General features: G+C 39.9%; 2 protein-coding genes across 4 annotated transcripts in view; both read left to right on the forward strand.

Annotated features, from left to right (window-relative positions):
- The window catches only part of ATP13A3 (ATPase type 13A3), a 112130-nt gene extending 108285 nt beyond the window's left edge, over positions 1–3845 (forward strand). For all 3 annotated transcript variants that reach the window (XM_005873195.2, XM_005873196.2, XM_014545316.1), the window contains one exon: positions 3450–3845. In XM_005873195.2, the coding sequence (XP_005873257.1) occupies positions 3450–3647 (198 nt within the window). In that variant the 3' untranslated portion in view covers positions 3648–3845. The remainder of the gene's footprint in view (positions 1–3449) is intronic.
- Positions 3846–10792: 6947 nt separating this feature from the next.
- On the forward strand, positions 10793–14278 carry GP5 (glycoprotein V (platelet)). Its single transcript, XM_005873197.2, has 2 exons — positions 10793–10937; positions 11935–14278. Exon 2 carries the CDS (start codon positions 11944–11946, stop codon positions 13564–13566), a length of 1623 nt encoding a protein of 540 aa, XP_005873259.1. The 5' UTR covers positions 10793–10937; positions 11935–11943; the 3' UTR covers positions 13567–14278.
- Positions 14279–25008: the final 10730 nt, after the last annotated feature.

Raw genomic sequence — 25008 nt, forward strand, 5'->3', positions numbered from 1 at the left:
GGGGGGGGGGGCGGGGGATCCAAGTGTTAGCTATAGTCTTTATGCCACTTAGAATATTGTTCGGGCTTATGTAGATGTAATGCTAATTCTAATTGTCCTTATTTGTTTTATATTCAGGATTGGTATGGAAGAAGACTTTTATGAAAACCATAGTACCATTATAACATGTCCTGCAAGCCTGGCTTTATATTTTACATGCTACCCATGAAAACATTTCCTAAAAGACACTGCAAAGATTAAACTGGCATTGGGGTTCTAGAATGAACAGTTTGTAATGGTCTAAGAAGCAGGGGAATTTTAGCTGTAGATCTTTTTGGAAGTTCTTTGTGGTTTCTCTGTTGGTCTGCGGTAGCCTCTTTCCCTTTTCCGAGGGATACACGTGGTTATTTAACCAGGGTTTCCTTTCAGGAGCCAACCAAAAGCTCCAGTTGCTATGGCTCATGTGTTCTCCTGCTTCTGAGACCTATCCCCAGGTGTTCAGGGAGATCCAAGTGCTCATTCTGAGTCCTGTGATGCTCCCCCTCTTCACTTTCTAGTTGCACAGTGCTTGCTTTTCTCCTCTTGCCACCATCTTCTCTCTGGATTTATTTTTCATTCCAGCATGCCTGTAACACCTTTTATTTTCTCTACCGGTGTGTTATATTGTGTTTGAGGATGGTGTGGTATGTTTGTGCTTGCAAACTAACAAATCTATGCTTGCTTATAGTATACTTTTTGTGTATGATGTTTGGGGGAGGTGAGGACACGGAAACAAAATACGTGTCTAATTACAGTGGAGGGGATATCCCTAGTGTTTCTTGTGACTTCATTTATTTTTTCTGGATGATAACAAGTGTACCTTGCTTTTAATAGGGACATGAGGATTTTTTTAAACATACATGCTAATGTAAAAAGAATACTATTCAGCCCTGGCTGGATGGCTCCGTTGGTTGAAGTGTTGTCCCGTACACCAAACAGTTGCAGATTCGCTCTCTCAGTTGGGGTGGCACCGATTGATGTTTCTTTCTCCTCTCTCTCTCTCTCTCTCTCTCTCTCTCTCTCTCTCTCAAGTCAATAAACATATCCTCAGGTGAGGATTTAAAAAAGAAAGAATACTATTCAATTGCGATTCTGTTCTCTCTCTCTCTCTCTCTCTCTCTCTCTCTCTCTCAAGTCAATAAACATATCCTCAGGTGAGGATTTAAAAAAGAAAGAATACTATTCAATTGCGATTCTGTTTGCAATGAAATTGGCTTTAATTTTATTGCTTGCCTCACTTTCCGAAGGTAGGGAACAGTGGATTTAGAGATGTTCATGTGTGTCTTCCATTTGAATACACTTGGCTATGACTTTCCTTAACTCTGCATTGTCCTTCAACCCTGCCGGCTCATCTGGACAGACAAGGCCATATGTTTCTGGGTTTTTGTTTTGTCTGTTTGTTTGTTTTCTTACAATCACCATTCACCATTAATCTCTTCCTGTGATCTTTTAAAAGTGCTACATGCCATAAAATAAAAAATGACGGCTTTCAGATTGATTTAGGAACAATGGTCTTTTCTGCAACTAAATTGAAGACTTTAAACACCTTGGAAAAAAAATCCAAGTAGTGAGCCCTCACCTCAGATTAAATGTTAAGGTTTGTTGTGTACGAGCCTCCCCTGGAAAGGAATTGTTAGTTATTTGCATCACCTGAAGAATCCTGTATCATCTTGTGGGCTTCTTTTAAGGTGATGGTAATAGCTCTCTTTATAGCTAGATGGCTAATCATAAAATCTGTACCTCCTCTCTCCCCACAGAATTGTAAAGTATAACTTACTTGTTACCACAGTTTTTGCCTATAAATTCTGTATAGCAGTGCAGCTTACTGTGTTTTGTTGACAAAGTAAGCAGACCTTTAAAAGCATTCAGTTATTATCAGTGATCTCAGTGCTGCCACATGCCCACAGTTTTGGAGAAGGAAAGAGTAGTAGCTTCCTGGTGGTTGTCTCAATAAAATAAGAGGACCTACCAAGTCCAAATGTAGAAAAGTGTAAGAGTTTTCATATTAAAGTATTTTGCTGTTCTCCATTGGCAAATGTAGAAACATGTTTCAGAACACATATGTTATAACAAATCTGCCTTTCTTGATCATGAAAATATTTTGGATGTTAACATATTAGAATGCTCCTCTCCGTTATGTTATGCTTCCATTTTGTGAGATTGTTTCAATTGAGATTAGACCTAGTTGTAGACTGGGTTATGTATTAATGGCAGAATAAAAAATCTGGGATTTGATTTTGCTTTGGAGAAACAAAAGCCAAAATAATTAAAAATTGATCATTCTTTAGAGGTGAATATAATTAGTTCTTGGTATAGTTGTTTACTTTTATTTCATTTTTAAAAAGATTTTGTATTAATTTTAGAGAGAGAGGTAGGGAGAAGGAGAAAAAGATAGAAGCATCGATGTGACAGAGAAACATCGATCGGCTGGCTACTACACGCCCCTACTGGGGATTGAGTCCACAACCTGGGCATGTGCTCTGACTGGGAATGGAACCGACAACCTTTCGGTGCACGGGACAACACCCAACCAATTGGGTTTATTTCATTTCTTTACCACAAATTTCAGTTAAGATAAATTCTGAGGGCCTCTACTGCATTTATATTTCTTTACAATAACAAGGGACTCTGCTTTCTTGTTCTTCGAGAATTCTTTATCTAAGATCACAGTCATTAAAAACATCAGGATTAATCAGAAGGATTTCAATGACAGCAGAGCTTTTTATAATGAAATAATACTAAGAAATAGTACTTGCTTTATAGCTTTGTATGTACCTCCTCTTAAAGGTAGAGCACCAAGGGTAACCATCATTATAAAATAAAATTGTTTTTGTATGAATGAAAATGTGGCTTTAAAAGAAGTGAATGATATTAAACATGATCTAAGTTCTAATTTTGACCTAACAATATTTTCATAATGTTTTATGTTTTAAAAGGTAATATTAACAGTAACAATGATATTTTTTACACTGCTTTCTTCCAAAAATGATCTAGTACCAAAGGATAGTTTGGGATAGAAAATGAGAGTTTCCATATTGAATATTAAAATATTAAAAATATTTTCTCTTTCTGAATAGTTTAAAATAATTCTTGATGCAATAGATGTTTTGTGTTATCCAGATCTGCAAGTTATTTTAAAAATGTATCTATACAAAAAGAAATGGGGAAAAAAAGTATACATACACAAGAGGTGAGGTCTATAACCTAAATAAAATAAAGTATATTAAATTGATAACTAAAACATTTAACCTTTAAAAATGTTCCTAAATAATTGAAAGCTTACTTTTTTACATGGATTTTTTTTTCATTTGTTTATGCTCAAAAGTCACTTCGTCTTATTTTTTTTGTGTTGACATACTCTGCTTTAATAAATTTGTTAAAAACAAGTAGCCTTTAATCTTCTGGGGTGTTCTTTTTCCTTATTTCCTTAGGAGTCAGTGGATTATTGGGGGAAATGCTGCTTGTCCTGTGCCCTGGACTGTAGAAAGAAGATACCAAAAGCAAAGTACATGTATCTGGCTCAGGAGCTCTTGGTTGACCCGGAATGGCCACCAAAACCTCAGACGACAACAGAAGCTAAAGCTTTAGTTAAAGAAAATGGATCATGTCAAATCATCACCATAACATAGCAGCGCATCAGTCTCGATGGGATGCTAGTAGCAGTATTGAACAGAATGTAATTTAGGACTTCCTGATCCTGTGTGTCAGATGGCATCATTTCAATCTGTGTTCCTTCTGATATAGTAGCTGATTTCAGAGCTTTTTTTTTTTTTTAAACAAAAGAAACAAAAATAAAAGATTGGCATGCCAGCTAAATTAATAATCAATCTGTGAAGTCCTCTTTCTTTATTCAGTAACTCTGAATATTATATTTCCACAATGTTCTTGATTATTACCCTCAGTGATACTCTTTATATAGGGTATAGAAGAAAGTTGGTATTTGGTAGGGTTTTAGACATTAGCCCTTGAGACTTAGTTTACACCTTTAAATTTATTTTCACAACTCCTCTTAGAAAAGGTCCTTGTTTATATACAGGCCCTAAATTTATGATTAGGCTCTAGTGAAAATAGTTAAAAAGCCTATTTTCATTTGATTCCAACATTTCTTCCAAAGAATTCTATATATACATACACCAGATTCCTTCGATAATCCAGAGTTAGGAGTGAGTTTTATGGTGTTGCTTATAGAACAACTCAGGTAATTTCCACTTATGGTTTTATATTTTCTGTACAAACTGCCTGGGTTTTATTTTTCTAATCAGCAAGGTGCTTCACTGCCTTCTGGAGATGTCCCTCAAAACTGTTAATGTGTCTGTGCTGTCTGGGGTCAGTAGTGTAATTTGCTTTAGTTAAATGTTGTAAACCTTTTTCATTAGGAAAAAATATTATTTCTTTTGGTAATAGATGTGGATCTATCTTTCTGATATCTCTCCATACCTGTTTTTTTCCTCCTCTCAGGTTTTATATTATTTTAAATGTCTTTTATTTTCTGCTTTTTTAATTTTCTAAAAACATTGGATAGTAGTGAGCTAGCTTTTTGTTTGTTTTTTGCTATTTTTTAGTTTTTTGAGTTAGATTTTTGCCTTCTAAAATTTTAAAGATTTGATGTATGTCTATTCTATCAATAATAAGGCTTAAAAAAGGAGTGGTTTTGAACAACTACTAAATTTGTTCAAAGCAATATGAACTTGGCGAGAATTTGTTTTATGCCATTAGGTGGCGCCAGAAGTCAGAGTTTACCTATTTTGGATTGGATGTTTACAAATGAACATACTTTGGTGGTGGCATTTTCTGGGAGAAAAGAAAAATGGAAATAAAGTTAAAGAATAGACATTCATTGAATCAAATGAAATGTGAATAATATTTTTCACCTTTCTGTTTTGCCTAGATAATGTTTAAATTCTAAACAAAATAAAAGTAACTTTAAAAATGCCTTTATAGGTAAGATCCAGTAGTTTGACAAAGTCCACAGTTATGGATAAACAAGGAAACTGATACTGCTGTAAAATGGACACTAAACTTCTAAAAGTATGTGATATTATCCTGTGTTCTTCCTTAACCAGTAGCATGGGTGTACTGTTCACCTCTAGCTGGTCATTATTTTCCTGATCTGTACTTACCAATTTACCAAATGTTACGCAGAACTGTAGAATCAAATGATTCTCATTTTTTGTGGTGCAGAGATATGAATGATGTTTGGTGACTATAGAAAAATGTAAGTTACACTCAGGATCACTGTTATTGCTATTGCCACTGATGATTCTCACAAAAAAAAAAAGTTTCCATAAAAAAATAATACGCTATTAATACACATTAGATAAGAACAATTGTCCCATGAATGATTCTATGAAGCTATGCATCTTAGACCTCTTGAGCTGTGAATTAGCACTGTTTTCTATAGTTATTCTCTTGATTGTTTTATAATTTCCACATTTATTTTCAACATGTATAAGTGTTATTCTTCAGCGATTTCCCAGAATTGTAAATCTTATTCTTTGATTTAAATACTGAAGCATATAATTAAGGTAATTGCTAGTAGCAGCTTAAAAACCCAATTATCAGATTGTATTTAACATCTTTAAGAGCATGATCATAAAGAGCTATATTTTTACACCCTCCCTTTTTTTAACATTTAGATTTTATAAGGGTTTTATATCTCATCTGTCTATATTGCTTTCAAAGGAATAAGGTTTTTAGGTAGGTGGAAAAGCATTTGTAGGAAGTTAGATTTGAACTAAGTGGGTTGTTCAAGTTGTAATTGATGGCTTCCAGAATATTATTTGAGGAATGTTTGTGAATATAGGTGTGGGTCCTACTCAGTGCCATAGATAGAGTTCTCTCTCTCTGTAGGTCACCATTACATAGCAATTTTGATTCTTAATTTCACATTAAATTATTTGAGTGTATACAGACGTAAACTTTAAAATCTGTACATATATTATTTTGGTTTATTAAGATTAATAAATATTACCGCTTTAAATTTTATTTATGCACATACTTAAGGACAGAAATGTCCGGGAAAATAATTGTTAAATAATGATATGTAACTTTTTAACTTTTTAAATAAATAACATGATTTTTAATGTGTGTCTCCCTCAGGGTTGTTTAAAGTTTTTTTCTCCCTCAAATATAAATAGTGGTGACTATGTTTGTATCTTCTAGCACCAACTGCTGTAAGGCATTGCTGCAAATAATGCTTGAATAAAAGTGGCTAAGCCAACAACAAAATGAATACTTTTATATTAGTTTTATAATCCTTGCATTTGAGAGCTTTCCAAATTGCACTTGCATTTAAACAAAACTGTTGCAGTTTTTACTGTATTTATTTTGTTATCCCTGTTTATGAAAATACTGCGCAGTTTCAAAAGCATGGTAAAAATATCAGTGTTTATATATTCTGTTTCCAAAACAGCTATACATACACTGTTCAGAGAAGAGCAAAATTCAAGCTTTAGAAAACGTTCTAAGATATCTTGCATGTAATTTTGACATATCTGAAATAGGTTTTTGTATATTTATGGTGGGAGGTAGTTGGGAACTTTTAGCAAAATATGGGATGTTAATTTTTGTACAGTCTGTGGGTATTTACACATATTTTTTAATGTATTAAAATTTGGTAATTATGTGCACATTAAATTAATAAAATAGTTAACTCCTGTTATGATTTGTTAATTCCCTAAGACTTTGGAATTTTTTTAAGAAACTTTATATCAGAAATGATATTGCATCTTTATATTTTTAAAATTATATTGCTGCTCAAGAATGGTACCCTGATGTCAAAAAGGCATACATTCATAATTGTACATTCAGCACTGTAAATAACCATATGAAATTTTTTTTGATTGAAGCATTCAAAATAAAAATCTAAATGAATAAAATAGATTTCTTTTTCTTTCTGTGTCTTTATGCATGTTTCCTTTTTAGTTAAATGGGTTTATTTTCCTGCTTAATACTTTCCCATTTCCTTTTTTTTTTTTTATAACATTGGGGTTGTTTTTTTGTTGTTTTTTAAAAGATCTTTTTATTTATTTCAGAGATGAAGGGGGAGAGAGAGAGAGAGAGAGAGAGAGAGAGAGAGAGAGAGAGAGAAAGAAACATCAATGATGGCGCCCAGCCACGGTGGCTCAGTGGTTGAGCATCAACCCATGAACCAGGAGGTCATGGTTCAATTCCAGTCAGGGCACATGCTTGGATTGTGGGCTCGATCCCAGAGGGGGGTGTGCAGGAGGCAGCCAATTAATGATTCTCACCATTGATGTTTCTATCTTTCTCCCTCTCTCTTCCTCTCTGAAATAAAAATATATTTTTTAACAATTAAAGAAAAGAAACATCAATGATGAGAATCATTGATTGGCTGCCTCCTTCACAATCAGGGATTGAGCCTACAACCCAGACATATGCCCTGACTGGGAATCAAACTGTGACCACTTGGTTCCTAGGTTGACACAACCACTGAGCCCCACAGCCGGGCTAACTTTGGGTTTTTGAAGGAAATAAATACGGCATTCCACACTTTTGTCTGTGACCATCCGTGGAAACCTATCAGTCACATACAATGTAGAGCCAAATGTTAAGTGTCAGGAGGTCTGAGGGAAATGGTGAACTATAAAATTAGGGAGTTAGTCTATTAATAGTTGGGAAGATCAAAAGCTAATACCGTGTAAGACATGGTGCATTTGAAGTGAAGTGGTATCTGTGGGTGCCAAAGGAGCCCTCCAAGGGGAGAGAAGCTGTGGAGCTAACTGCTGGCCATAGAAATCCCAGAGAAGGCAGATTTGTGTTGGGCCTTTGTGCTTGGGAAGGTGTTTTCTAGTATGGCAGGTTCTGCAGGAGACATACATCCTCTGCTATGGGCTGTGTGGCTGGCTGTGATCTGATGGATTTGGGTGGTATGAACACCAGTTTGAGCTCAAGTTCTTCCATGCACTGTGGTTTGTATAGCAAATGATCATGTCCCCACAGCCTGCTGATGTGGGCACAGTTCCTCATATCTTTCCTTCCTCTTCCCCCCTTACTGCCAGTTGCTTTATTCTTAGCGTATACTGCAGGGAAGGACAGAAGGAATTCTGTGAGTTTGAATGAGACTGTCCCTGTTCATAGTTGTGGTTGTGGTTACTCTGCAGGTGTTACTCCTGCTGTGCCCAGCCTCTGTGTCCCCTATGGGGGAAGAAAAGCATGTCGCATGCCTGCTTTTAAATGGCCAAACCCCATAGGCCAGGGCTCTGTGACTTACACAGAAGCTATTAGGACAGCAGATTTCCGACCTGTTTCATAGATCCCAGCTCCAAAGACTTGAATACTAGAGCCGTCAACTTCATTGCTCAAAATGATTCCGGCACCGTGTTTATTCGTTCAGTGGATGGACTCACAGTGTTGCTCCATTGTCTGCAACTTCTGGACCCAGTTCTCCCTTCTTGGCCAATCAGAATGCCCTGCTCTCTTCAAAGAACAAAACTTGGAGGTCTTCCTGGGAAAATAGACTAAAGAAGCTTCACTCGAATTTGACTCCAAGTCACTGATTAGTCCACAGTACTTCTTCCCAAACTCTCCATCACATTGGCTCCCCAGCATTTTCCTAGGCAAAGGGTCTTTCGCTTGGTGTGCCTATGCATGTCTGACTCACTACGCCACCACAACATGTGTTCTGGGCTCAGTTCCTTCCCTTGATTGGAGCTGAAAGACGGCCCATGATCCCTGACAGAGGGAGTGACTTCCCCTGTGCTTTAGGACTTCATGACTTAGAAGTAATTTCAGTCAGTACAGCATTTACTGGGCTTTAACTACATTTGGCTCCAAACGCTGCTTGGATTTCAGTGCTTTTTCCACATCTGCAAATGTCATGGATCGGGGAGTTTTTCTCAACCAGGATGAAATAATTTAAGGACCACTTCTGTACCACTCCATTCAATGATTCCAGAGGTTAATGTTTATTCTTTCACAATTCAAGCCTTGACTTTCTCTAATGTGTTTTAATACCTTTATCCTTATGTTTTTTTTTCCTTAATGATGCCATTTTCCCTTCCAAATCACTTTATTTTTGCATTAAAATTTTTAAAATACAATTGTGATATAAGCATATTTAGTAAAAATTTAAACCTCACAGAAAGGTATGTAAGGAAGTCCACCTGTTCCCTGGCTTCTCCCCTAAAAGATGAATACTAAAGTTTCTTGGTGTATCATTGCAGGAAAAAAATATGTATATATCCTCATGTAAATATATATATTTTTAAATGCTACACAAGTGGAATCCCATTGCATATGCTCTGCTGCCCTTGCTTTCTGTCATTTAGTGTATCTTTGAAAATATGTCAGCACTTGGAGCTCAACCTTACTCACTTTAAAGTCTGCAAGGCATCCCACTGCATGGATGTACCATAATTTAAACAACTTGTTCCCTGTTGATGGTCATTTAGATTTTTGTTTCTTTTTCTGTTACAATTCCACAATAAGTGTTTTTGTGCACATACCTAAATGAGCATATCCATGAAGTGTATTTTTATCAGTGGAATGGCTGGACACAGAATATGCATATTTTAAATTTGGTTGATACTACTAAATTTTTCTCTGAAAAGTTTGCCCCAATTTATATGCCCACCAATGTAGTATGAAAATGTCTAGTAACATTCAAAGTTATTTCAGTGTGGGGTACGGTGCAGGGTTTTCAAACAGCTCAGAAACAGACCCACAGACCCACGCACTGATGAGGTGCTGGTTCCTGGCAGTGCTGACACTAGCGCCCAGGGAAGAAGGGATTTACATAAACAGGGCTAGGACAGCTGGTTATCCTACTGGGAAAAATAAACCGGACTCTACTCACATCATACACAAAAACCAACTCTAGATGGGTTAAATAGACCTAAAAGTGAGGACAAAGCTATAAACTTAAGGCATTATAGGGAAATAGTTTTCCGATTTTGGAGGAAAGGGGGGATTTATTTTAACAGACACAAAAATCACAAATTAGAAAAGATTGATAACTGCCTACAGTTAAAAGACCTCATACAGAAGGTGAAAAGGCAAATCACAAACTAGTTGAAGATATTCATAACACCTATAACCAACAAAGGATTCGTATCCAGAATATATTAAAATGCCTATAATTCAGTTTTTTTAAAGACATAAGCATACATATTTTGCATACAGACAAATAGGCAAAAGAAAACTGAATTTCTCAGAAAATGAAGTGGCCCTTAAAATATGAAAAGAGGCTCGAGTTCATTAAAAACCACACTGACAATCATTTCACATTAACTGCAAAAAATACATTTAAAAGATCAATTCCAAGTATGGGCAGAGCTGTCAAGCACAGGGACTGTCCCACACTGCAGGTGGCAGCATGTACTGGTACAGCTGCTTTGGGAGGCCGTTTGACAGTCCTAAGTGAAACTGAACATGTGAACACCCTTCAACTCACCCGGTGATGCCCAATTGAACATCTTTGAGAATGTTTTCAGCCTTATTATTTCTAAAAAGAAATTGAGTGGAGCATTTGAGGGTAGTCTTAGCCTTATTATTCACCCAAGGAGGAGGGGAGCTGGATTAGAGATCTGTGGCATGAAAAGGAAGCTGGGAGGAAGCCTGGCCCCTCTAGGGGTGTGGCAGCTGCAATGTATCACTAAGCTTTTCTAGCATCACAGAGTTATGTTGTGCCATTTATGGAGAAACTTCTCTCTCTCCAGCTCTTGTCATTCAGCCTTGACAGTAGGATCTAGGTTATATATAGTTGCTTTTAGTTTGAAAATATTTGTCATTAAAAATCCCGAATATGCCTTCTGAGATAGGGCCCTTTCCATGACTTTTATTCTGTTAAAGTCTTTATCCTGAGGATGCAGGGGTACTGCCCTTTTCCTTTGGAAAGTGCCGAATCACAGGCGAGGCTCTAAGCCTTTCAGTTGCTTTGGGGTGCAGTACCATTTCAGGTAAGGCCAAATACTTTAAAATTAGTATGGGCAACTGGAGGGCTTGGTGAGTTCATGTGTGCATAAGAAATAATAGGTAGCTACAAGAAACGATTTGTGTAAAATTACACCAGGGAAACGTTGTTTTGGCAGATTAGTATTACTGTGTGTATTTCACAGATGATTCAATGCCAGAAGTATTAATTTTTAAACATCTTAGAAATGATAGCTTCTTATTTATGGTTCAATCAGATATACTACTCTCCAATTCTAGCTCTGTGACCCTGGTTAAGTTCCTTAAACTTCCCATGCCTTCGTTTCTTCATTCTTTGGGGATAGTAATAGTATGTACCTCATATGGTTAGGACCGTTAGGTAAAGATGAAATGAATGGATTCAAATAAAGTGCTGGGAAGAACGCCTGGCATAGAGTGGTAAGTATTACTACCTGCGTTTCCCGGTGTGGCTGAGGGTGTTCGCTGTTTGGGGGAGGGGGGGTGTCCATTGTTGTAGTAGAGGAGTTGGTATTGCAGATATAACATGGTTGTGACCAAAGGAATCAGGTGGTGGCTGTCATTTGAACACTTTGCTGTTCCCTCCGTGACTTGGTTACAACCACCCCTGGGTAAGGATAGAGTCAAGAGCAGAGCTATGTTCACAGTGGGCATTGCTCTGCGAAATCTGGAGCCTGAATGTGAGAATAATTATTTAGTGAGTTCTCTCTACGTAAAGAATTTAAAGTATTGGCTTTTCTCTGGCTTGCAAACGCTGTCCTTTCCATGCTTTGTACTGAGAGTGGAAAATCAGTAAAACAAAAGAATGAGACATGGAGTGTAGAACGAATGAATGTCTTTTTACCACCCAGGAAAATCTGCACCCCTAAGCAAAGCGGGAGACTTACTTGTCTATGGATTACAGAGGCAGTGATAATCCTGGCGAAAGAATCCTGCCTCTGCAACGTTAAATGCCCAGGGTTACAAGAGCGCACGCGAACGTTTGCCCTTGTGTGTCGTCCACAGGCGTCCGACATGCTGAGGGCCGCCCTGCTGTGCGCGGTGCTCGCGCTCCTGAGCGCGCAGCCAGTCCCCTTCCCCTGCCCGCCCGCCTGCAGCTGCTTCGTCCGGGACGCGGTGCAGTGCTCAGGGGGCGACGTGGAGCGCATCGCCGCGCTCGGCCTGCCCACCAACCTCACGGTCATCATGCTGTACCGCATGGACCGCGGCACCCTGCGGAGTGACAGCTTCCGCGGCATGACGGTCCTGCAGCGCCTCTTACTGGCCGACAGCCACATTTCCGCCGTCGCCCCCGGCGCCTTCAACGACCTGATAAACCTAAAAACCCTGAGGTTGTCGCGCAACCAAATCCCGGATCTTCCAGGCTCCCTCTTCGACCAGCTGGTGCTCCTGGAACAGTTGTTCTTGAGCCACAATGAACTAACGCGCATTGACCAAAACCTGTTTCGGAACCTGGTTAACCTGCAGCAACTCCTTCTGAACAACAATCAACTCGTTTCCCTCCCCGCCGGCCTCTTCGCGCACCTGGGGAACCTGAGGGTGCTGGATGTATCGGGAAACAATTTGACTCACTTGCCGCAGGGGTTGCTCGGAGCCCAGGCTAAGCTGGAGAGACTGGTGCTCCACTCCAACCGGCTCGTCTCTCTGGACGCGGGGCTACTGCGCAGCCTGCGCGCCCTGGCCGAGCTGCGGCTCGACAGAAACCGCCTCCACTCCCTCGCGCCCGGGGCTTTCGACCAGCTCCGCGACCTTCGTATTTTAACTCTTTCCAGAAACCAGCTGCGGTCCCTGCCCTCTGCACTCTTTCTCCATTTGCACAATCTGACCTTCTTGGCGCTGGATGAGAACCCGCTGGAGGAGCTCCCGGGCGTGCTCTTCGGGGAGATGGCGGGCCTGCGGGGGCTGTGGCTGAACCGCACCCAGCTGCGCACCCTGCCCGACGCCGCCTTCCGAAACCTGAGCGGCCTGCGGGCCCTGGGGCTGACCCTGAACCCGCGCCTGGGAGCGCTCCCCGAGGGCGCCTTCCGGGGCCTCGGCCAGCTGCGCCAGCTGTCGCTCAGCCACAACGCGCTGCGGGCCCTGCCCCGCGGGCTCTTCCGCGACCTCCGCAGCCTGGAGCAGGTCCGGCTCGAGCACAACCTGCTGCAGACGCTGCCGGGCGACGTGTTTGAGGACCTGCCCGGGCTGGCGGAGGTCCTGCTGGGGCACAATCCCTGGCGCTGCGACTGCGACCTGCGGCCGTTCCTGGCATGGCTGAGACAGCACCCCGGCCTCGTGGGCCGCGCGGAGGAGCCCCCGCGGTGCCAAGGGCAGCGCCCTGGCCTGCTGCTGCAGGCCCTGTCGGACGGTGACCTGGGGTGCCCGAGCACTGGGGGCCCGCCTCCCCACTCTCTCGCCCCCACCTGGCCGGCCCTGCCCGTGGCCCGCGATCGCCCAGCCTGGGTGTCAACCAGCGCAGAGCCCTGGGCGCGGGCCCAGCCGATGGCCGAGGGCCAGGGTCAGGACCACAGCCTGTTCTGGGGTCTTTATATTCTGCTTTTAGCCACTCAGGCCGTAATAACCGGGGTCATTGTGTTTGCTATGATTAAACTCTGCCGGCTCTTCCGAAAATTAATCAGAGAGAGAGCTCTGGTCTGAGTCAACGGGAAAACCTTGTAATGAATGAGAAGGGGACCAGAGTATTGTTAGATGTGACTCCGGGAGAATCCAGACAGGTTGCCTCCGTCTTCCTTTCTCTTGTCTCTGCCACCCGCCCCTCTGCCCTCACACCCACCTCTCTGTCTCCTCCTCCTCCCTCCCCTTTCCTAGAATTGCCTTTACATGTGTGAATTGTGACTGCTTGCTTTGCTTCATCCTTCGCCGTGGGGGCCTGGGAATGTGGGTTGTGTTCACCTCATCTCTGTGCCCCCCCCCCCCTTGCCCGTGGAGAGAGGGCTACCTTCAGAGTTTACTGAGGAAGGGAGGGTGCGGGCGAGTCAGCCACCTCCAGGCCGCGGTCTGGCAAATGTGCAATAAATGAATAAAATGAATACACATGATCCAAGTGATAGTGGCTTTTCCTGGGGCAAAGAGGGATTGTTCTCTTTATTTACTTTTGTTTGCAAAGCAGAACTCTTCCAGTTCTTTCCCTTGTCCTACTTTTGTTCTCACTGTTTGTATGTCTGTGGGCTGTTTGGGAGAGTGTGGGACTCCATTCACTCAGCAGGTTTGCAAAGTAGGCCTACTCTGTGATGGGCAGAGAGAGAAAAGAGCCAGGCCCTCCCTCCAGGAGTGCAGCACCAAGACAGGAGCCAGGACAGTGGTCCGGCCTGAGTGCCAAGGAGCAGGAGGAGGGGCCCTGGGGAGGGTGGGTGGAGCAGAGATTTGAGAGCAGTGGGAGCTCACCAAGAGGTCTAAGTGTGTGTGTGTGTGTGTGTGTGTGTGTGTGTGTGTGTGTCCCACAGGCTGGGGTGGGGGCATTGATTCAGAGAGTCCCTGTGTGTGTGCTGCAAAGACTTATGAAACTACTATGAGAGAGAAGTATATCATTGACACTGGGTTGGCTTTCATTTCCTGAACTAAATGCTACCTCGTTTCATAAGCATTTATGGGAGCACCTCACATGTGACAGGAGTTCATGAATGTAATGGCAAGCTTGGTTTCTAGTTTATTATGCTTGATCACATTCTCATTTATTCTTCCGATTGAAAGCAGTAAAAACCTTGTTGCTTTCAATGGATGCCTGTGAGCAGCAGTGGCTAAAACACGGGTGGAGCGTTGACAACCGTGGGTTCAAATCCCAGCTCCACCCCTTACTAACTGCATAGGGCTTTGGGCAAGATACTTAGGTTGTCTAAGCCTGGGTTTCCTCTCCCCTGGGAAGGGAGAAAGAGCACCTGCTTCATAGAGTGTGAGAATCAGAGGCATTAAAGCATGCGATAGCAGCCCAGTGCCCAGCGAACGGTAACTGCTCAAACATTAGCTCTTATTAGAGGCCAAGCAATTACCTGTGGTACTGCCATCCTGACTTCTAAAGAAGAGCTCTGGGTTGCTTTTTCTTCTCTGTGTGTGTAAAGGTGAGAGCGAACTTTCTCAAGCTGAAGGTTACCTTCACCTCAGTTTGTCTTCACGTGTGTGTGGTCTCAGCCCTGTGCAGTCAGGCCCTGTGCTCCCAGTCCAGAGCAATGGATCCTCAGAACACCACCATGGGACACAGAGCAGGGATTGCTGGGTTCCTGGCATTTGTAGGTGCACTTCTCCTTCACGGCCAAGTTCAAATGTCTCCTCCTGGTCAAGCCTTTCCCTATGCCCAGGCAGACTGCAGTGTTCCCGCTGTGTGCCCCCCTCGCAGGCCATCAGGCACTAGGCACCCTCCCCACCCCGTCTGCTCCTGGTCACCCTTCACTCTGGTGTATGTATATGTTCATGTACCTCCTTGTATCATTTATTTCTACTGTTCCAAATTTTGCAACCACCTATAGCATAAAACCCAGACTTTTTTGATGAGCATAGTCCTAACCACTATGCTCTCAGGCAAGCTGCCCCCCTCTCTAAGCCTCCATTTCCTCATCTGTACAGTGAGGATAGTAACGGTCCTTACATGGTTGCAAAGACAGAATGAAATAACTCAGGCCAAATAGTTAAGTCAGTGGCTGGTGCATGTGAGACTCAATAGAAGTTGGCTATTACTATGATAGCTCTTTTGAACACGCTGTGTTTTAACATATCTCATTGCCTTTGCAGATGTTCATTCATTCAGCAAATATTTGTTGAGTACCTCCTCTGTACCCGGCCCTCTTCTAAGTGGAGGATGGAGCAGTGGTTAAAACAAAGTACATACTTCCATTGGGTTTACATTTTGGTGTTCCCTCCAATGAAAACATCTTCCCTGGTCATTATCTTTAAACATTCAGAAAAGTTAAGAGAATAACTTTGGACACCTGAACCTGCTTTTTAAAATCTTTATTCTTTGTTCTATTTGCTTCAGATATTTTTTTAACAGAATAAAATATGACATAAAGTTGAAGGCTCCTGTATATTGCTTCCCTGTTCTCATTGCTCTCCTTCTCTCCTCACAAGTAAGCTGCTTAATAAATTTGGCGTTTCCCATCCTCAAGCATGTTTTTATATTCTTACCACATGTGTCTACAACTCTGAACGAGCTAAAGTAAGACTGCTTGTTTTCAAATTTTATATAAATGATGCTACTCTGCATATAGCATTCTTCAACTGTTTTTTTTTTTCTGGGCTAACATACCCTTGAGATTTACCCATATGAAGCCTTTGACACTAGGTCATTCATTTGAATAGCTGCATAATAGTCTATTGAATGAACATACCATAATTTATCTGTTCTCTTGTTGATGGACAATTATTTCCAGTGTTTTTCTTTTCTTTTTATTCCCCATTACTCTACATTCTCCCCAACTCCTAATAATGTCAGAATTTTTAATTTCTGTCAATCTGATAGGTATGAAATGGTAACTCATTGTTGCGTTATCTTTCATTTCCCTGATAACTAGTGAAATTAAATTTATTTTTTCAATGTTTGTTGAACATTCAGATTTCTTCTTTCAAGAATTATCTGTGCATATATGTTGATCAATTTATAATGGGGCATTTTTCCTTTTTCCTTTTGATTTGTAGGACTTTTTACATATCCTGGACAAAATCCTCTGTAAATGGTGTATCTTACAACTATCCTGTTTCAGTTTGTAGCTTCTTTTTTTTTTAACTTTTTAAAAAAATATATATTTCTTTATTGATTTCAGAGAGGAATGGAGAAGGAGAGAGAGATAGAACATCAATGATGAGAGAGAATCACCGATCGGCTGCTTCCTGCACGCCCCCCACTGGGGATTGAGCCAGCAACCCAGGCATGTGCCCCTGGCCAGAATCGAACCTGGGACCCTTCAGTCCACAGGCTGACGCTCTATCCACTGTTGAGCCAGCCCAGGCATGTGCCCCTGGCCAGAATCGAACCTGGGACCCTTCAGTCCACAGGCTGACGCTCTATCCACTGAGCCAAACCAGCTAGGGCAGTTTGTAGCTTCTTATTTCACTTTACTCATCCTGTCTTTTGTGGAACAGAAGCTTTCATTTTAATGTAGTCAAATGTAGCAATATAACTTTACGGTTGGGCTTTAAAAAAAAATCTTGTTTAGGAAATTCTCCCTATTGTGCTGCACTGCCTCCTTGCTTTGCACTGGGTGAGCTTGGTGGAGTTGTTTTTTTTTTTTTTTCGGAATTCTGGACTGCCCTGTTTTAAGTTGCAGTGGACAGCTGCGGAAGAAGGAAAGAGGAATGGCAACAAGAAAGGGGGAAATTTTGACCCAGGGAAACAGATCTGGCTTGGATCCAGTCAGGAACCAATGTTATCTCTAGGGACTCAATTACCTGTACTTTATCATGTGCATGAGCTTTTTGGGGTCCTAAAAATATGATTTACTGGGAACCTTCTACTGTAGCTCACAAAGTGTATAGCAGATGTCTGTCTGTCCAAATATAACTCTGAAAATTCATTTCGCGGGTCCCAATGGCATTTCCCACTTCCTCGAGATCCATTAAGGTCTGGTAATTGGATTGTATCCAAATGCCTCCATCGCAAAATACAAACGTGTGCTAGTTATGATTTGCATGTTTGTTTGTTTTTTTTCCACTGGGTGGAGGCATTTCCTCGCAGGAAAGCAACAGCCTTAACAGTAGGTAAATTATTATTGGGAAAAATTAACTCCCAATTGGGAATTCCCTCTGAGTTACAGTAACTGAGGGATTCATCACTGGGCAAATAATGCAATCCATTTGCAGTATTTGGCTTATTCTACAGTATTTTCATTATGCCTATCACCCCAGTTCTCTGGGTTGGTAGAACATGCAAATGGTACAGTTAAAGCTCAACTAGTCAAATTTTCAGAAGCTTTTAATTTCCCTTAGCCAAAAGCTCTCCTTATGGTGCCCCTCAACCTGAAATCTACTTCTTTTGGTAAACACATAGCTTATCTCCTCATTAAATAGTCATGGGTCCTATGCATCTGGATGGAAGGACATATGAAGCAACCTTACTAAAAGGAAACATTCTGTATTATTATCAGGAACTTATTCACCAGCTTACAGGGACTGGTTAATAAACGGCTACATTAGTGACATTCATTTCACAGTGCACTCTCAGCAGACAAGACTTCGAGGACCGTGACTTACAACCAGGAGATTTTGTCCATTGGAAAATTTAAGACTTTCCCCAACGTCAGTGGAAGGGATCTTATCAGGTGCATAACCACGAATAGACGCCTGCCCCTGTCGGTGACATTTGCCTCCTCCCACAGCTGAGATCAAAGACTTCTTGAGGAGGAGAAGCCGCTGACGTCAGAGATAGACAGCTTTCCCAAGACATCAACGAGGCCTGTAGACCTACAAACTGTAAACATGGTTCATCTTTCCAATTTTTTAGGTCTTTTCTAATCTTTCAATGAGGTTTCAGAATTCTTTCATAAAATCTTGCACAAATATTGTTAGGTTTATTCCTAGGTCTGCTCCTATTTTGAATTCTTGTTGCTATTGTAGATGTTATCACTTTTTTAAATTACATTTTCTGATTGCTTACTACAGGTATATAGAAATGGAATTATTTTTACTAGTACATATTTATCTTATATCTGGCAATAATTCTAATAGTTCGTTTCTTCCTATTGAAAGCATATATCTTTTATTTATTTATCTTTCTATCTTAAAAAATCTTATCTGCACTGGCTAAAACTTCCAATATAATGTTGAATAGAAATGGTGATAACGAGCATCCTTAAAAGCATCTGATTGCAAATAAAATGCCTCTAAGGTTTCATCAATAAATGGGACATTTCTTTTTTATATAAAGGTAATTTTTTAATTGGAGGCACATAGATTTTTTAAAATTGATTTTTAGAGAGAGAGGAAAGGAGAGAAATAGAGAGATAGAAACATTGATGAGAGAGGAACATCATAGATTGGCTGCCTCCTGCACTTCCCCTACTGGGGATCGAGCCCACAATCCCAGGCATGTGCCCTGACTAAGGATCAATTGACAATCTCTTGGTTCCTGGGTTGATGCTCAACCGCTGAGCCACACTGGCCAGGCAAATGTGACATTTCTAACTAGTTTGGTAAGTATTTTTTTAAGTCATGGGTAGATGTTCAATTTTATCAATATTTTTTCATCTATTAAGATGCTTATATAGGTTTTTCTCCTTCAATGTGTTAAAGTGGTTAATAAAACATAGATTTTGAAAAATAAATTCATTATTGCATTCCTGAAGCAAACTGAGCCTGGTTATGCATTTAAAAAAAATACATTGTTGGATTCAGTTTACTTATGTTTTGTTTAGAACTTTTATTATCCATTCATTGGTGAGATTCTCTTGTGAATCTTTCATAAATAATACATTTGACTGATTTTGACTGTATCATCTGAATTATGCAGCCTCATAAAGCGGATGGGGACAACTGCTCTGGACAGTTTGTAAAACATGGGATTATCTGTTCCTTGAATGTATTATAGAACTCTTTCCTAAAACCATCTTGGCCTGGTTTATTGTATTACTTATTGCTGCATAGCAAATGCCACAAATCTCAGTGGCTTAAAACAATGACATATATTATCTCACAGTTTCTGAGGGTCAGGAATTTGGGAGCAGCTTAATTGGGTGGTTCTGGCTTAGGGTCTTTCATGGGTTATCATCAAAATGTTGGCTGAGACCACAGTCATCTTCACAGGGGCTGGAGGGCATGTTTCCAAAATATCTCACATCGTTGTTGTCAGTTCTTAGCAGGCTAATGGCAGGAGGCCTCAGATCCTTGCCAAATGAACCTCTTCATAGGGGTGTTTGAGTGTCTTCATGACATGACACCCCCCAGGATTTAGAGAGAGAGATGGGGCAGCAGTCACAGTGCCTTTTACAATTTAGCCTCAGAAGTCATATTTCATCATTTCCAGTTTCCTACTGATTTATTGAGGTCAGCCCTACTCACTGTGGGAGAAGGGGGATACTAGGAGGTGATCTCGGGGAGCCACATGGGAGCCTGGCTACCACGGTGTGTGTAAGCCACGTGGCTTATTTTTAACTACTGATTTCATTTGTTTCGGTGGTTGTAGATCTCTTTAATTTTCTATTTCCTCACTTTTGTTCTATTATGTATATATTAGGAAGTTGTTCTCTTTTATCTCTAAGTTTTCAAATTTCTAGCCTAGCATTTCTCATATTTTTATTTCTATTTTGCTTTAAAATCTCTGCTGTATCTATAATTGTCCCCCCTTTTTTCATCTCTAGTATTATTTATATCCATTTTCTTTTTTCCTTGGTCAATCTTGCAATATATATTTTTAATTTTATTAGCTTTTACCAAGAACAAACTTTGGGTTTTGTTTCACCTCTCTATTATGCTTGATTTCATTTATTGTCAGCTTTTATCTTTATTTCCTTCCTCTATTTTCTTTGAGTCTATTTAGTTGTTATTTCCTCATGACTCCTTAGGTTGGATACTCAGCCCATTAATTTTCATTCTTTCTTCATTTTTAGAATATAAATCTCCCCTAAATACTGTTTGATTAGCAGTTATAGTTTTAAACTGTGGCATTATTGTTACTGTTAATTCTCTGTTATTGTCCAATTCTGTATTTTCTCATTTCCATTATGATTTCTTGTTTGAGCTAAGTACTTAGAAGTGTGCTTTTTATTCCAAGTTTTTAATCTTTTTATTATTGGTTTCTAACTCAATTGTGGTCTGTATGATCCCAATTCTTTGAACATTTTTGAAACTTGCTTTATGACCTAGTACATAGTCAATTTGGGGAAATGTTCTCCATGTGCCTGAGAAAAAAAATTTCTTTTAAATTGTGTTCAGGATATTATATCTCCACCAGATAAAGCTTGTTAATTGTGTTGTTCAAGACTTCTGTAAACTTACTAAGTTTTTGGTTTGTTGATTAATTACAAAAAAAAAAATTGATTGTGAATTTGTTAAGTTTCCATTATATTTCTATTAATTTATATCTATCTATGTATATATCTATATCTATATCTATATCTATATCTATATCTATATCTATATCTATCTAATCTATAATGAGCTACATAGAAATTTTAAATTTCTGGTTAATCTAATCTTTTATAAAGTTATTTATGTAGTTTTTAAAAGTTTTTTAATGTAGTTATATAAGTTTTTTATATTAAGGTATGTCTTTAATCCTATAATATTTTCTTTTTCAAGTCTATTTTATGTGTTTATTTTGAAACCACACCAGCTTTCTTTTGGTTAGTATCTACATAGTATATATTTTTCCATTCTTTATTGTCACCTTTTTTCTTTAGTTTTATTTTAGGTGTGTCTTTTGTAGGCAGCATGAAGTTGGATTTTTCTAAATTTTATTTAGATAACATCTTTCTGTTAATAACTGGAATTGATCTGCTTATGTTTATTTTAGTGGTTACTGATGTATTGTTTCTACAAAGTTATTTTTTTTGATATGTTTTTATTGATTTCAGAGAGGAAGGGAGAGGGAGAGAGAGATAGACACATAAATGATGAGAGAGAATCATTGATTGACTGCCTCCCGCACACCTCACATTGGGGAGTGAGTCTGCAACCTGGGCATGTGCCCTTGACCGGAATCAAACTTGGAACCCTTCAGTCTGCAGGCTGACAGTCTATCCACTGAGCCAAACCAGCTAGGGCATTTTTTGTTTTCTATTTCTCATTTTCTTTCTTTGCTTCCATGTCCCCCCTTCTTTCATGCCCTCTGGTGGATTGGTAAGTTTGCATTACTCTCTCATATGTGCTGGACTTTATTTTTGTTATTGATATTCTTTCAGTGGTTATCTTTTTTAAACATGTATACTGAATTATATTTTTTTTCTAACCAATTTTAAAGTATCCAATCTTTCTTTTCTATTTCTAAACATAGGATGGATTTTACTATTTTAACTGCCCAGTGAACACAAACCATCTTTGTATCTTGGAGAGGGAGAGAGCGAGAGAAACATTAATGCGAGAGTGCAATATCAATTGGCTGACTCCTGTAAGCCCCCCCACTCCACTGGGGATGGAGCCCACAACCTGGGCATGTGCCCTGACCAGGAATCAAACTGGCAATCCTTTGGTACACGGGACGATGCCCAACCTACTGAGCCACAACAGCCAGGGTGTTATTTAACTTTTGGTTTGACCTTTTAAAACTTGGTTTTTCAAAATTTTTGTATGTAAGTTTAATTTATTGATGTATTATGCATTTCTGTATATATATATGTGTGTGTGTGTGTACATATATATATACACACATATATGTGTGTATGTGTATATATATATGTTTTAGAGGCCCGGTGCATGAAATTCATGCACTGGGTCGGGGGGGAGTCCCTCAGCCCCGTCTGCACCCTCTCCAATCTGGGACCCCTCAGGGGATGTTCAACTGATCCCATAGGCCAGTGGTTCTCAACCTTCCTAATGCTGTGACCCTTTAATACAGTTCCTCATGTTGTGGTGGCCCCCACCCATAAAATTATTTTCGTTGCTACTTCTTAACTGTAATTTTGCTACTGTTATGAATCGTAATGTAAATATCTGATATGCAGGATGTATTTTCATTGTTACAAATTGAACATAATTAAAGCATAGTGACTAATCACAAAAAACAATATGTAATTATATATGTGTTTTCCGATGGTCTTAGGCGACCCCCGTGAAAGGGTCATTCGACCCTTAAAGGGGTCGCGACCCACAGGTTGAGAACCGCTGATCTAGAGGAACTCTCTCTCACAATCTGGGACCGCTGGCTCCTAATTGCTCACCTGCCTGCCTGCCTGCCTGATTGCCCCCTAACTGCTCCCCTGCTGGCCTGATTGCCCCTAACTGTTCCCCTGCAGGCCTGGTCACCCCTAACCACCTCTGCCTCGGCCTCCACCACTGCAGCTTTGTCCGGAAGGACATCCAGAAGGTCGTTCAGTCTAATTAGCATATTACGCTTTTATTAGTATAGATGGTTGAATCATATGAAATTTCTAATATTCAACCATTTTTTACATAAAAAACCCCAACAGTTTCATGTGATTCAACCTTAAAGTTCTAGCACCATATGTAGTTCTTCTAATGATTACATTTGTAACTTTAAATTTCACCTTTATGCCTTGTTCCATTAACTATTGATGATCTCTATTAATACCTTGCTCTGTAAGTAGACATCAGTGCTCCTATTTGTCCCAATCTCTCCTTTTCCCTTCCACCTCCCAATTTCTGTCAAGATTGATGACTTTTATATTCTCTTATCATAATTAAAATTTTGGTGATTGTTGAAAAATCTTGAAAATAATAAAAAGGAGTTGGTGCCTTTGTAAATATTATTTACTTAGTGTCAAGTAGTACACTGTGATTACAACTCCTTTCAAGCACTTCCTTCTTCCATTTTTCTAGAATTTCTAGAAAACACTCTGGGCCTGTTTTTTCCTAGAGCTTCTCTTCACGGCTTTTCTTAGTTGCTTCCATTGTTTCCTAAATTCCTAGTTTATTCCTTCATTTTATATCTTCTTAGGAGAAGGAATACAGAGGGCATCCTTGTTTCTGAGTCTTTGCCCAAAATTTTCTTTGTTCTTTTTTCTCCTCTCACACTTGATTGCTAGTTTAGCTGGGAATAAATTCTACATTCAGATTATCTTCTCACACCAAGACTGCTGTTGAGAATTTGTTATTACTTATAGTTGACTCTTTTTGGGGGTTGGGGAAAAGCCTTTCAGATCTCTCCCGTGTCCTTGGTGTCCTGGTTTCAATGCGATGGGCCATGTATTGCTCTATTTCATTCATACTGCTGGAGACACCACAGTCCTCTGGAGATTTGAGTCCTTAAGTTGTATGAAATTCTCTTACATTATTCCCTTGATAATTTTTTGTCCTCTCCTGTAATCCTTTTTATCTTCTCTTTTCTGTTGTCTTTTTAGTCTTTTTTTTTTTTTTCCTTTCTGGAGATTTCTCAACTCTATCTTCCAACAGTTTAATTAAATGTTTAATTTCTGCAATTGTATTTTAAAATTCAGTAATCCCTATTCTTTGATTGTTCTTTTTTTTTATAGACTCTTATTCTTGTTTTATAGTTGTAGTTTTTTTGATTTTTCTTAGGATAGTAGAGTTTAAAATTTTTTGTTCCCTCTTACTTTCTGAGCTATGTATCTGTTTTTCTCTGGGATTTTGTTATTGTTGCTTGCTTGCTTACTTCTCTTAAATCCTTTGTTGTTGGTTCATATTTTAAAAGTGAGGCAATAAAAATAACCAACTTTGGGAGCTTTGCGCTCAAGGGCAATAGTTGTTGACTGGCAGGTTTCATGTTAAGATTCCAGGGTAGCAAGCTGAGTATTTACTGGGAACCTCTACATGTCAGAATGTTTGTGGAAGGTTGTTTTTTCCAGGACCTTGAAATTTCTTTAAATAACTTGTTTGTTTGTTTTTTTTGTTTATTTGTTTTCCTAGGGAAACAAAGCAGAGACAACTGTTCCATATACCTGGTTTTTTACTCCGGGATCTCAGACCTGTCCTACACTGTACCTAGTGTCATGAATTTTCAAGCCTCTTTGGGGCTTTATTTAAAAAAAAGAGATGTCTGCTCCTGTGGCTTCCTCCTCTTCACCTATCTGCCATTGTTCTGTTCCGTAGACTCGCTGAAATCTCCAGTCCATTGCTAATTCCTTCCCCCTCCCTGTGATGTTGTGGGTTTATACCATTTCAATTCCTTTACTGCCATCTAAGTGGGATTCAGGGAGGGAGAGACAACAACTGGGTACAAATGATTTGCACGTACAACTGAAAGTCCATTCCTTTCTGTTGTCCAAGTTTCCAGTCTGGAGGTTTCTTTGACTTCCTCTGGGCAAAATTGGGTCTACCTTGTCCTGGGTCCTGGGTTCCTCCTGCACTCTGGGTTTCTCCACCCTCCCCACCCCCCACCCCACTTCAGGTTGGAATTGGCTTATTTTTCTGAAACCACTGCAGGTTGGGCTCTGAATTTCAGTTGAGACTGGAAATGACTAAGGAAGTTTTGGGGAGAAGTCACTCTGGGCTTCCCAGCTTTAAAGATCACTATTACTACCAGGG

Source organism: Myotis brandtii, unplaced genomic scaffold (assembly GCF_000412655.1).
Source record: "Myotis brandtii unplaced genomic scaffold, ASM41265v1 scaffold4, whole genome shotgun sequence".
NCBI lineage: Eukaryota > Metazoa > Chordata > Mammalia > Chiroptera > Vespertilionidae > Myotis > Myotis brandtii.

Bases quoted from the DNA above. Each gene is read 5' to 3' on its own strand.
- GP5 (XM_005873197.2), top strand. From the start codon at position 11,944: ATGCTGAGGGCCGCCCTGCTGTGCGCGGTGCTCGCGCTCCTGAGCGCG.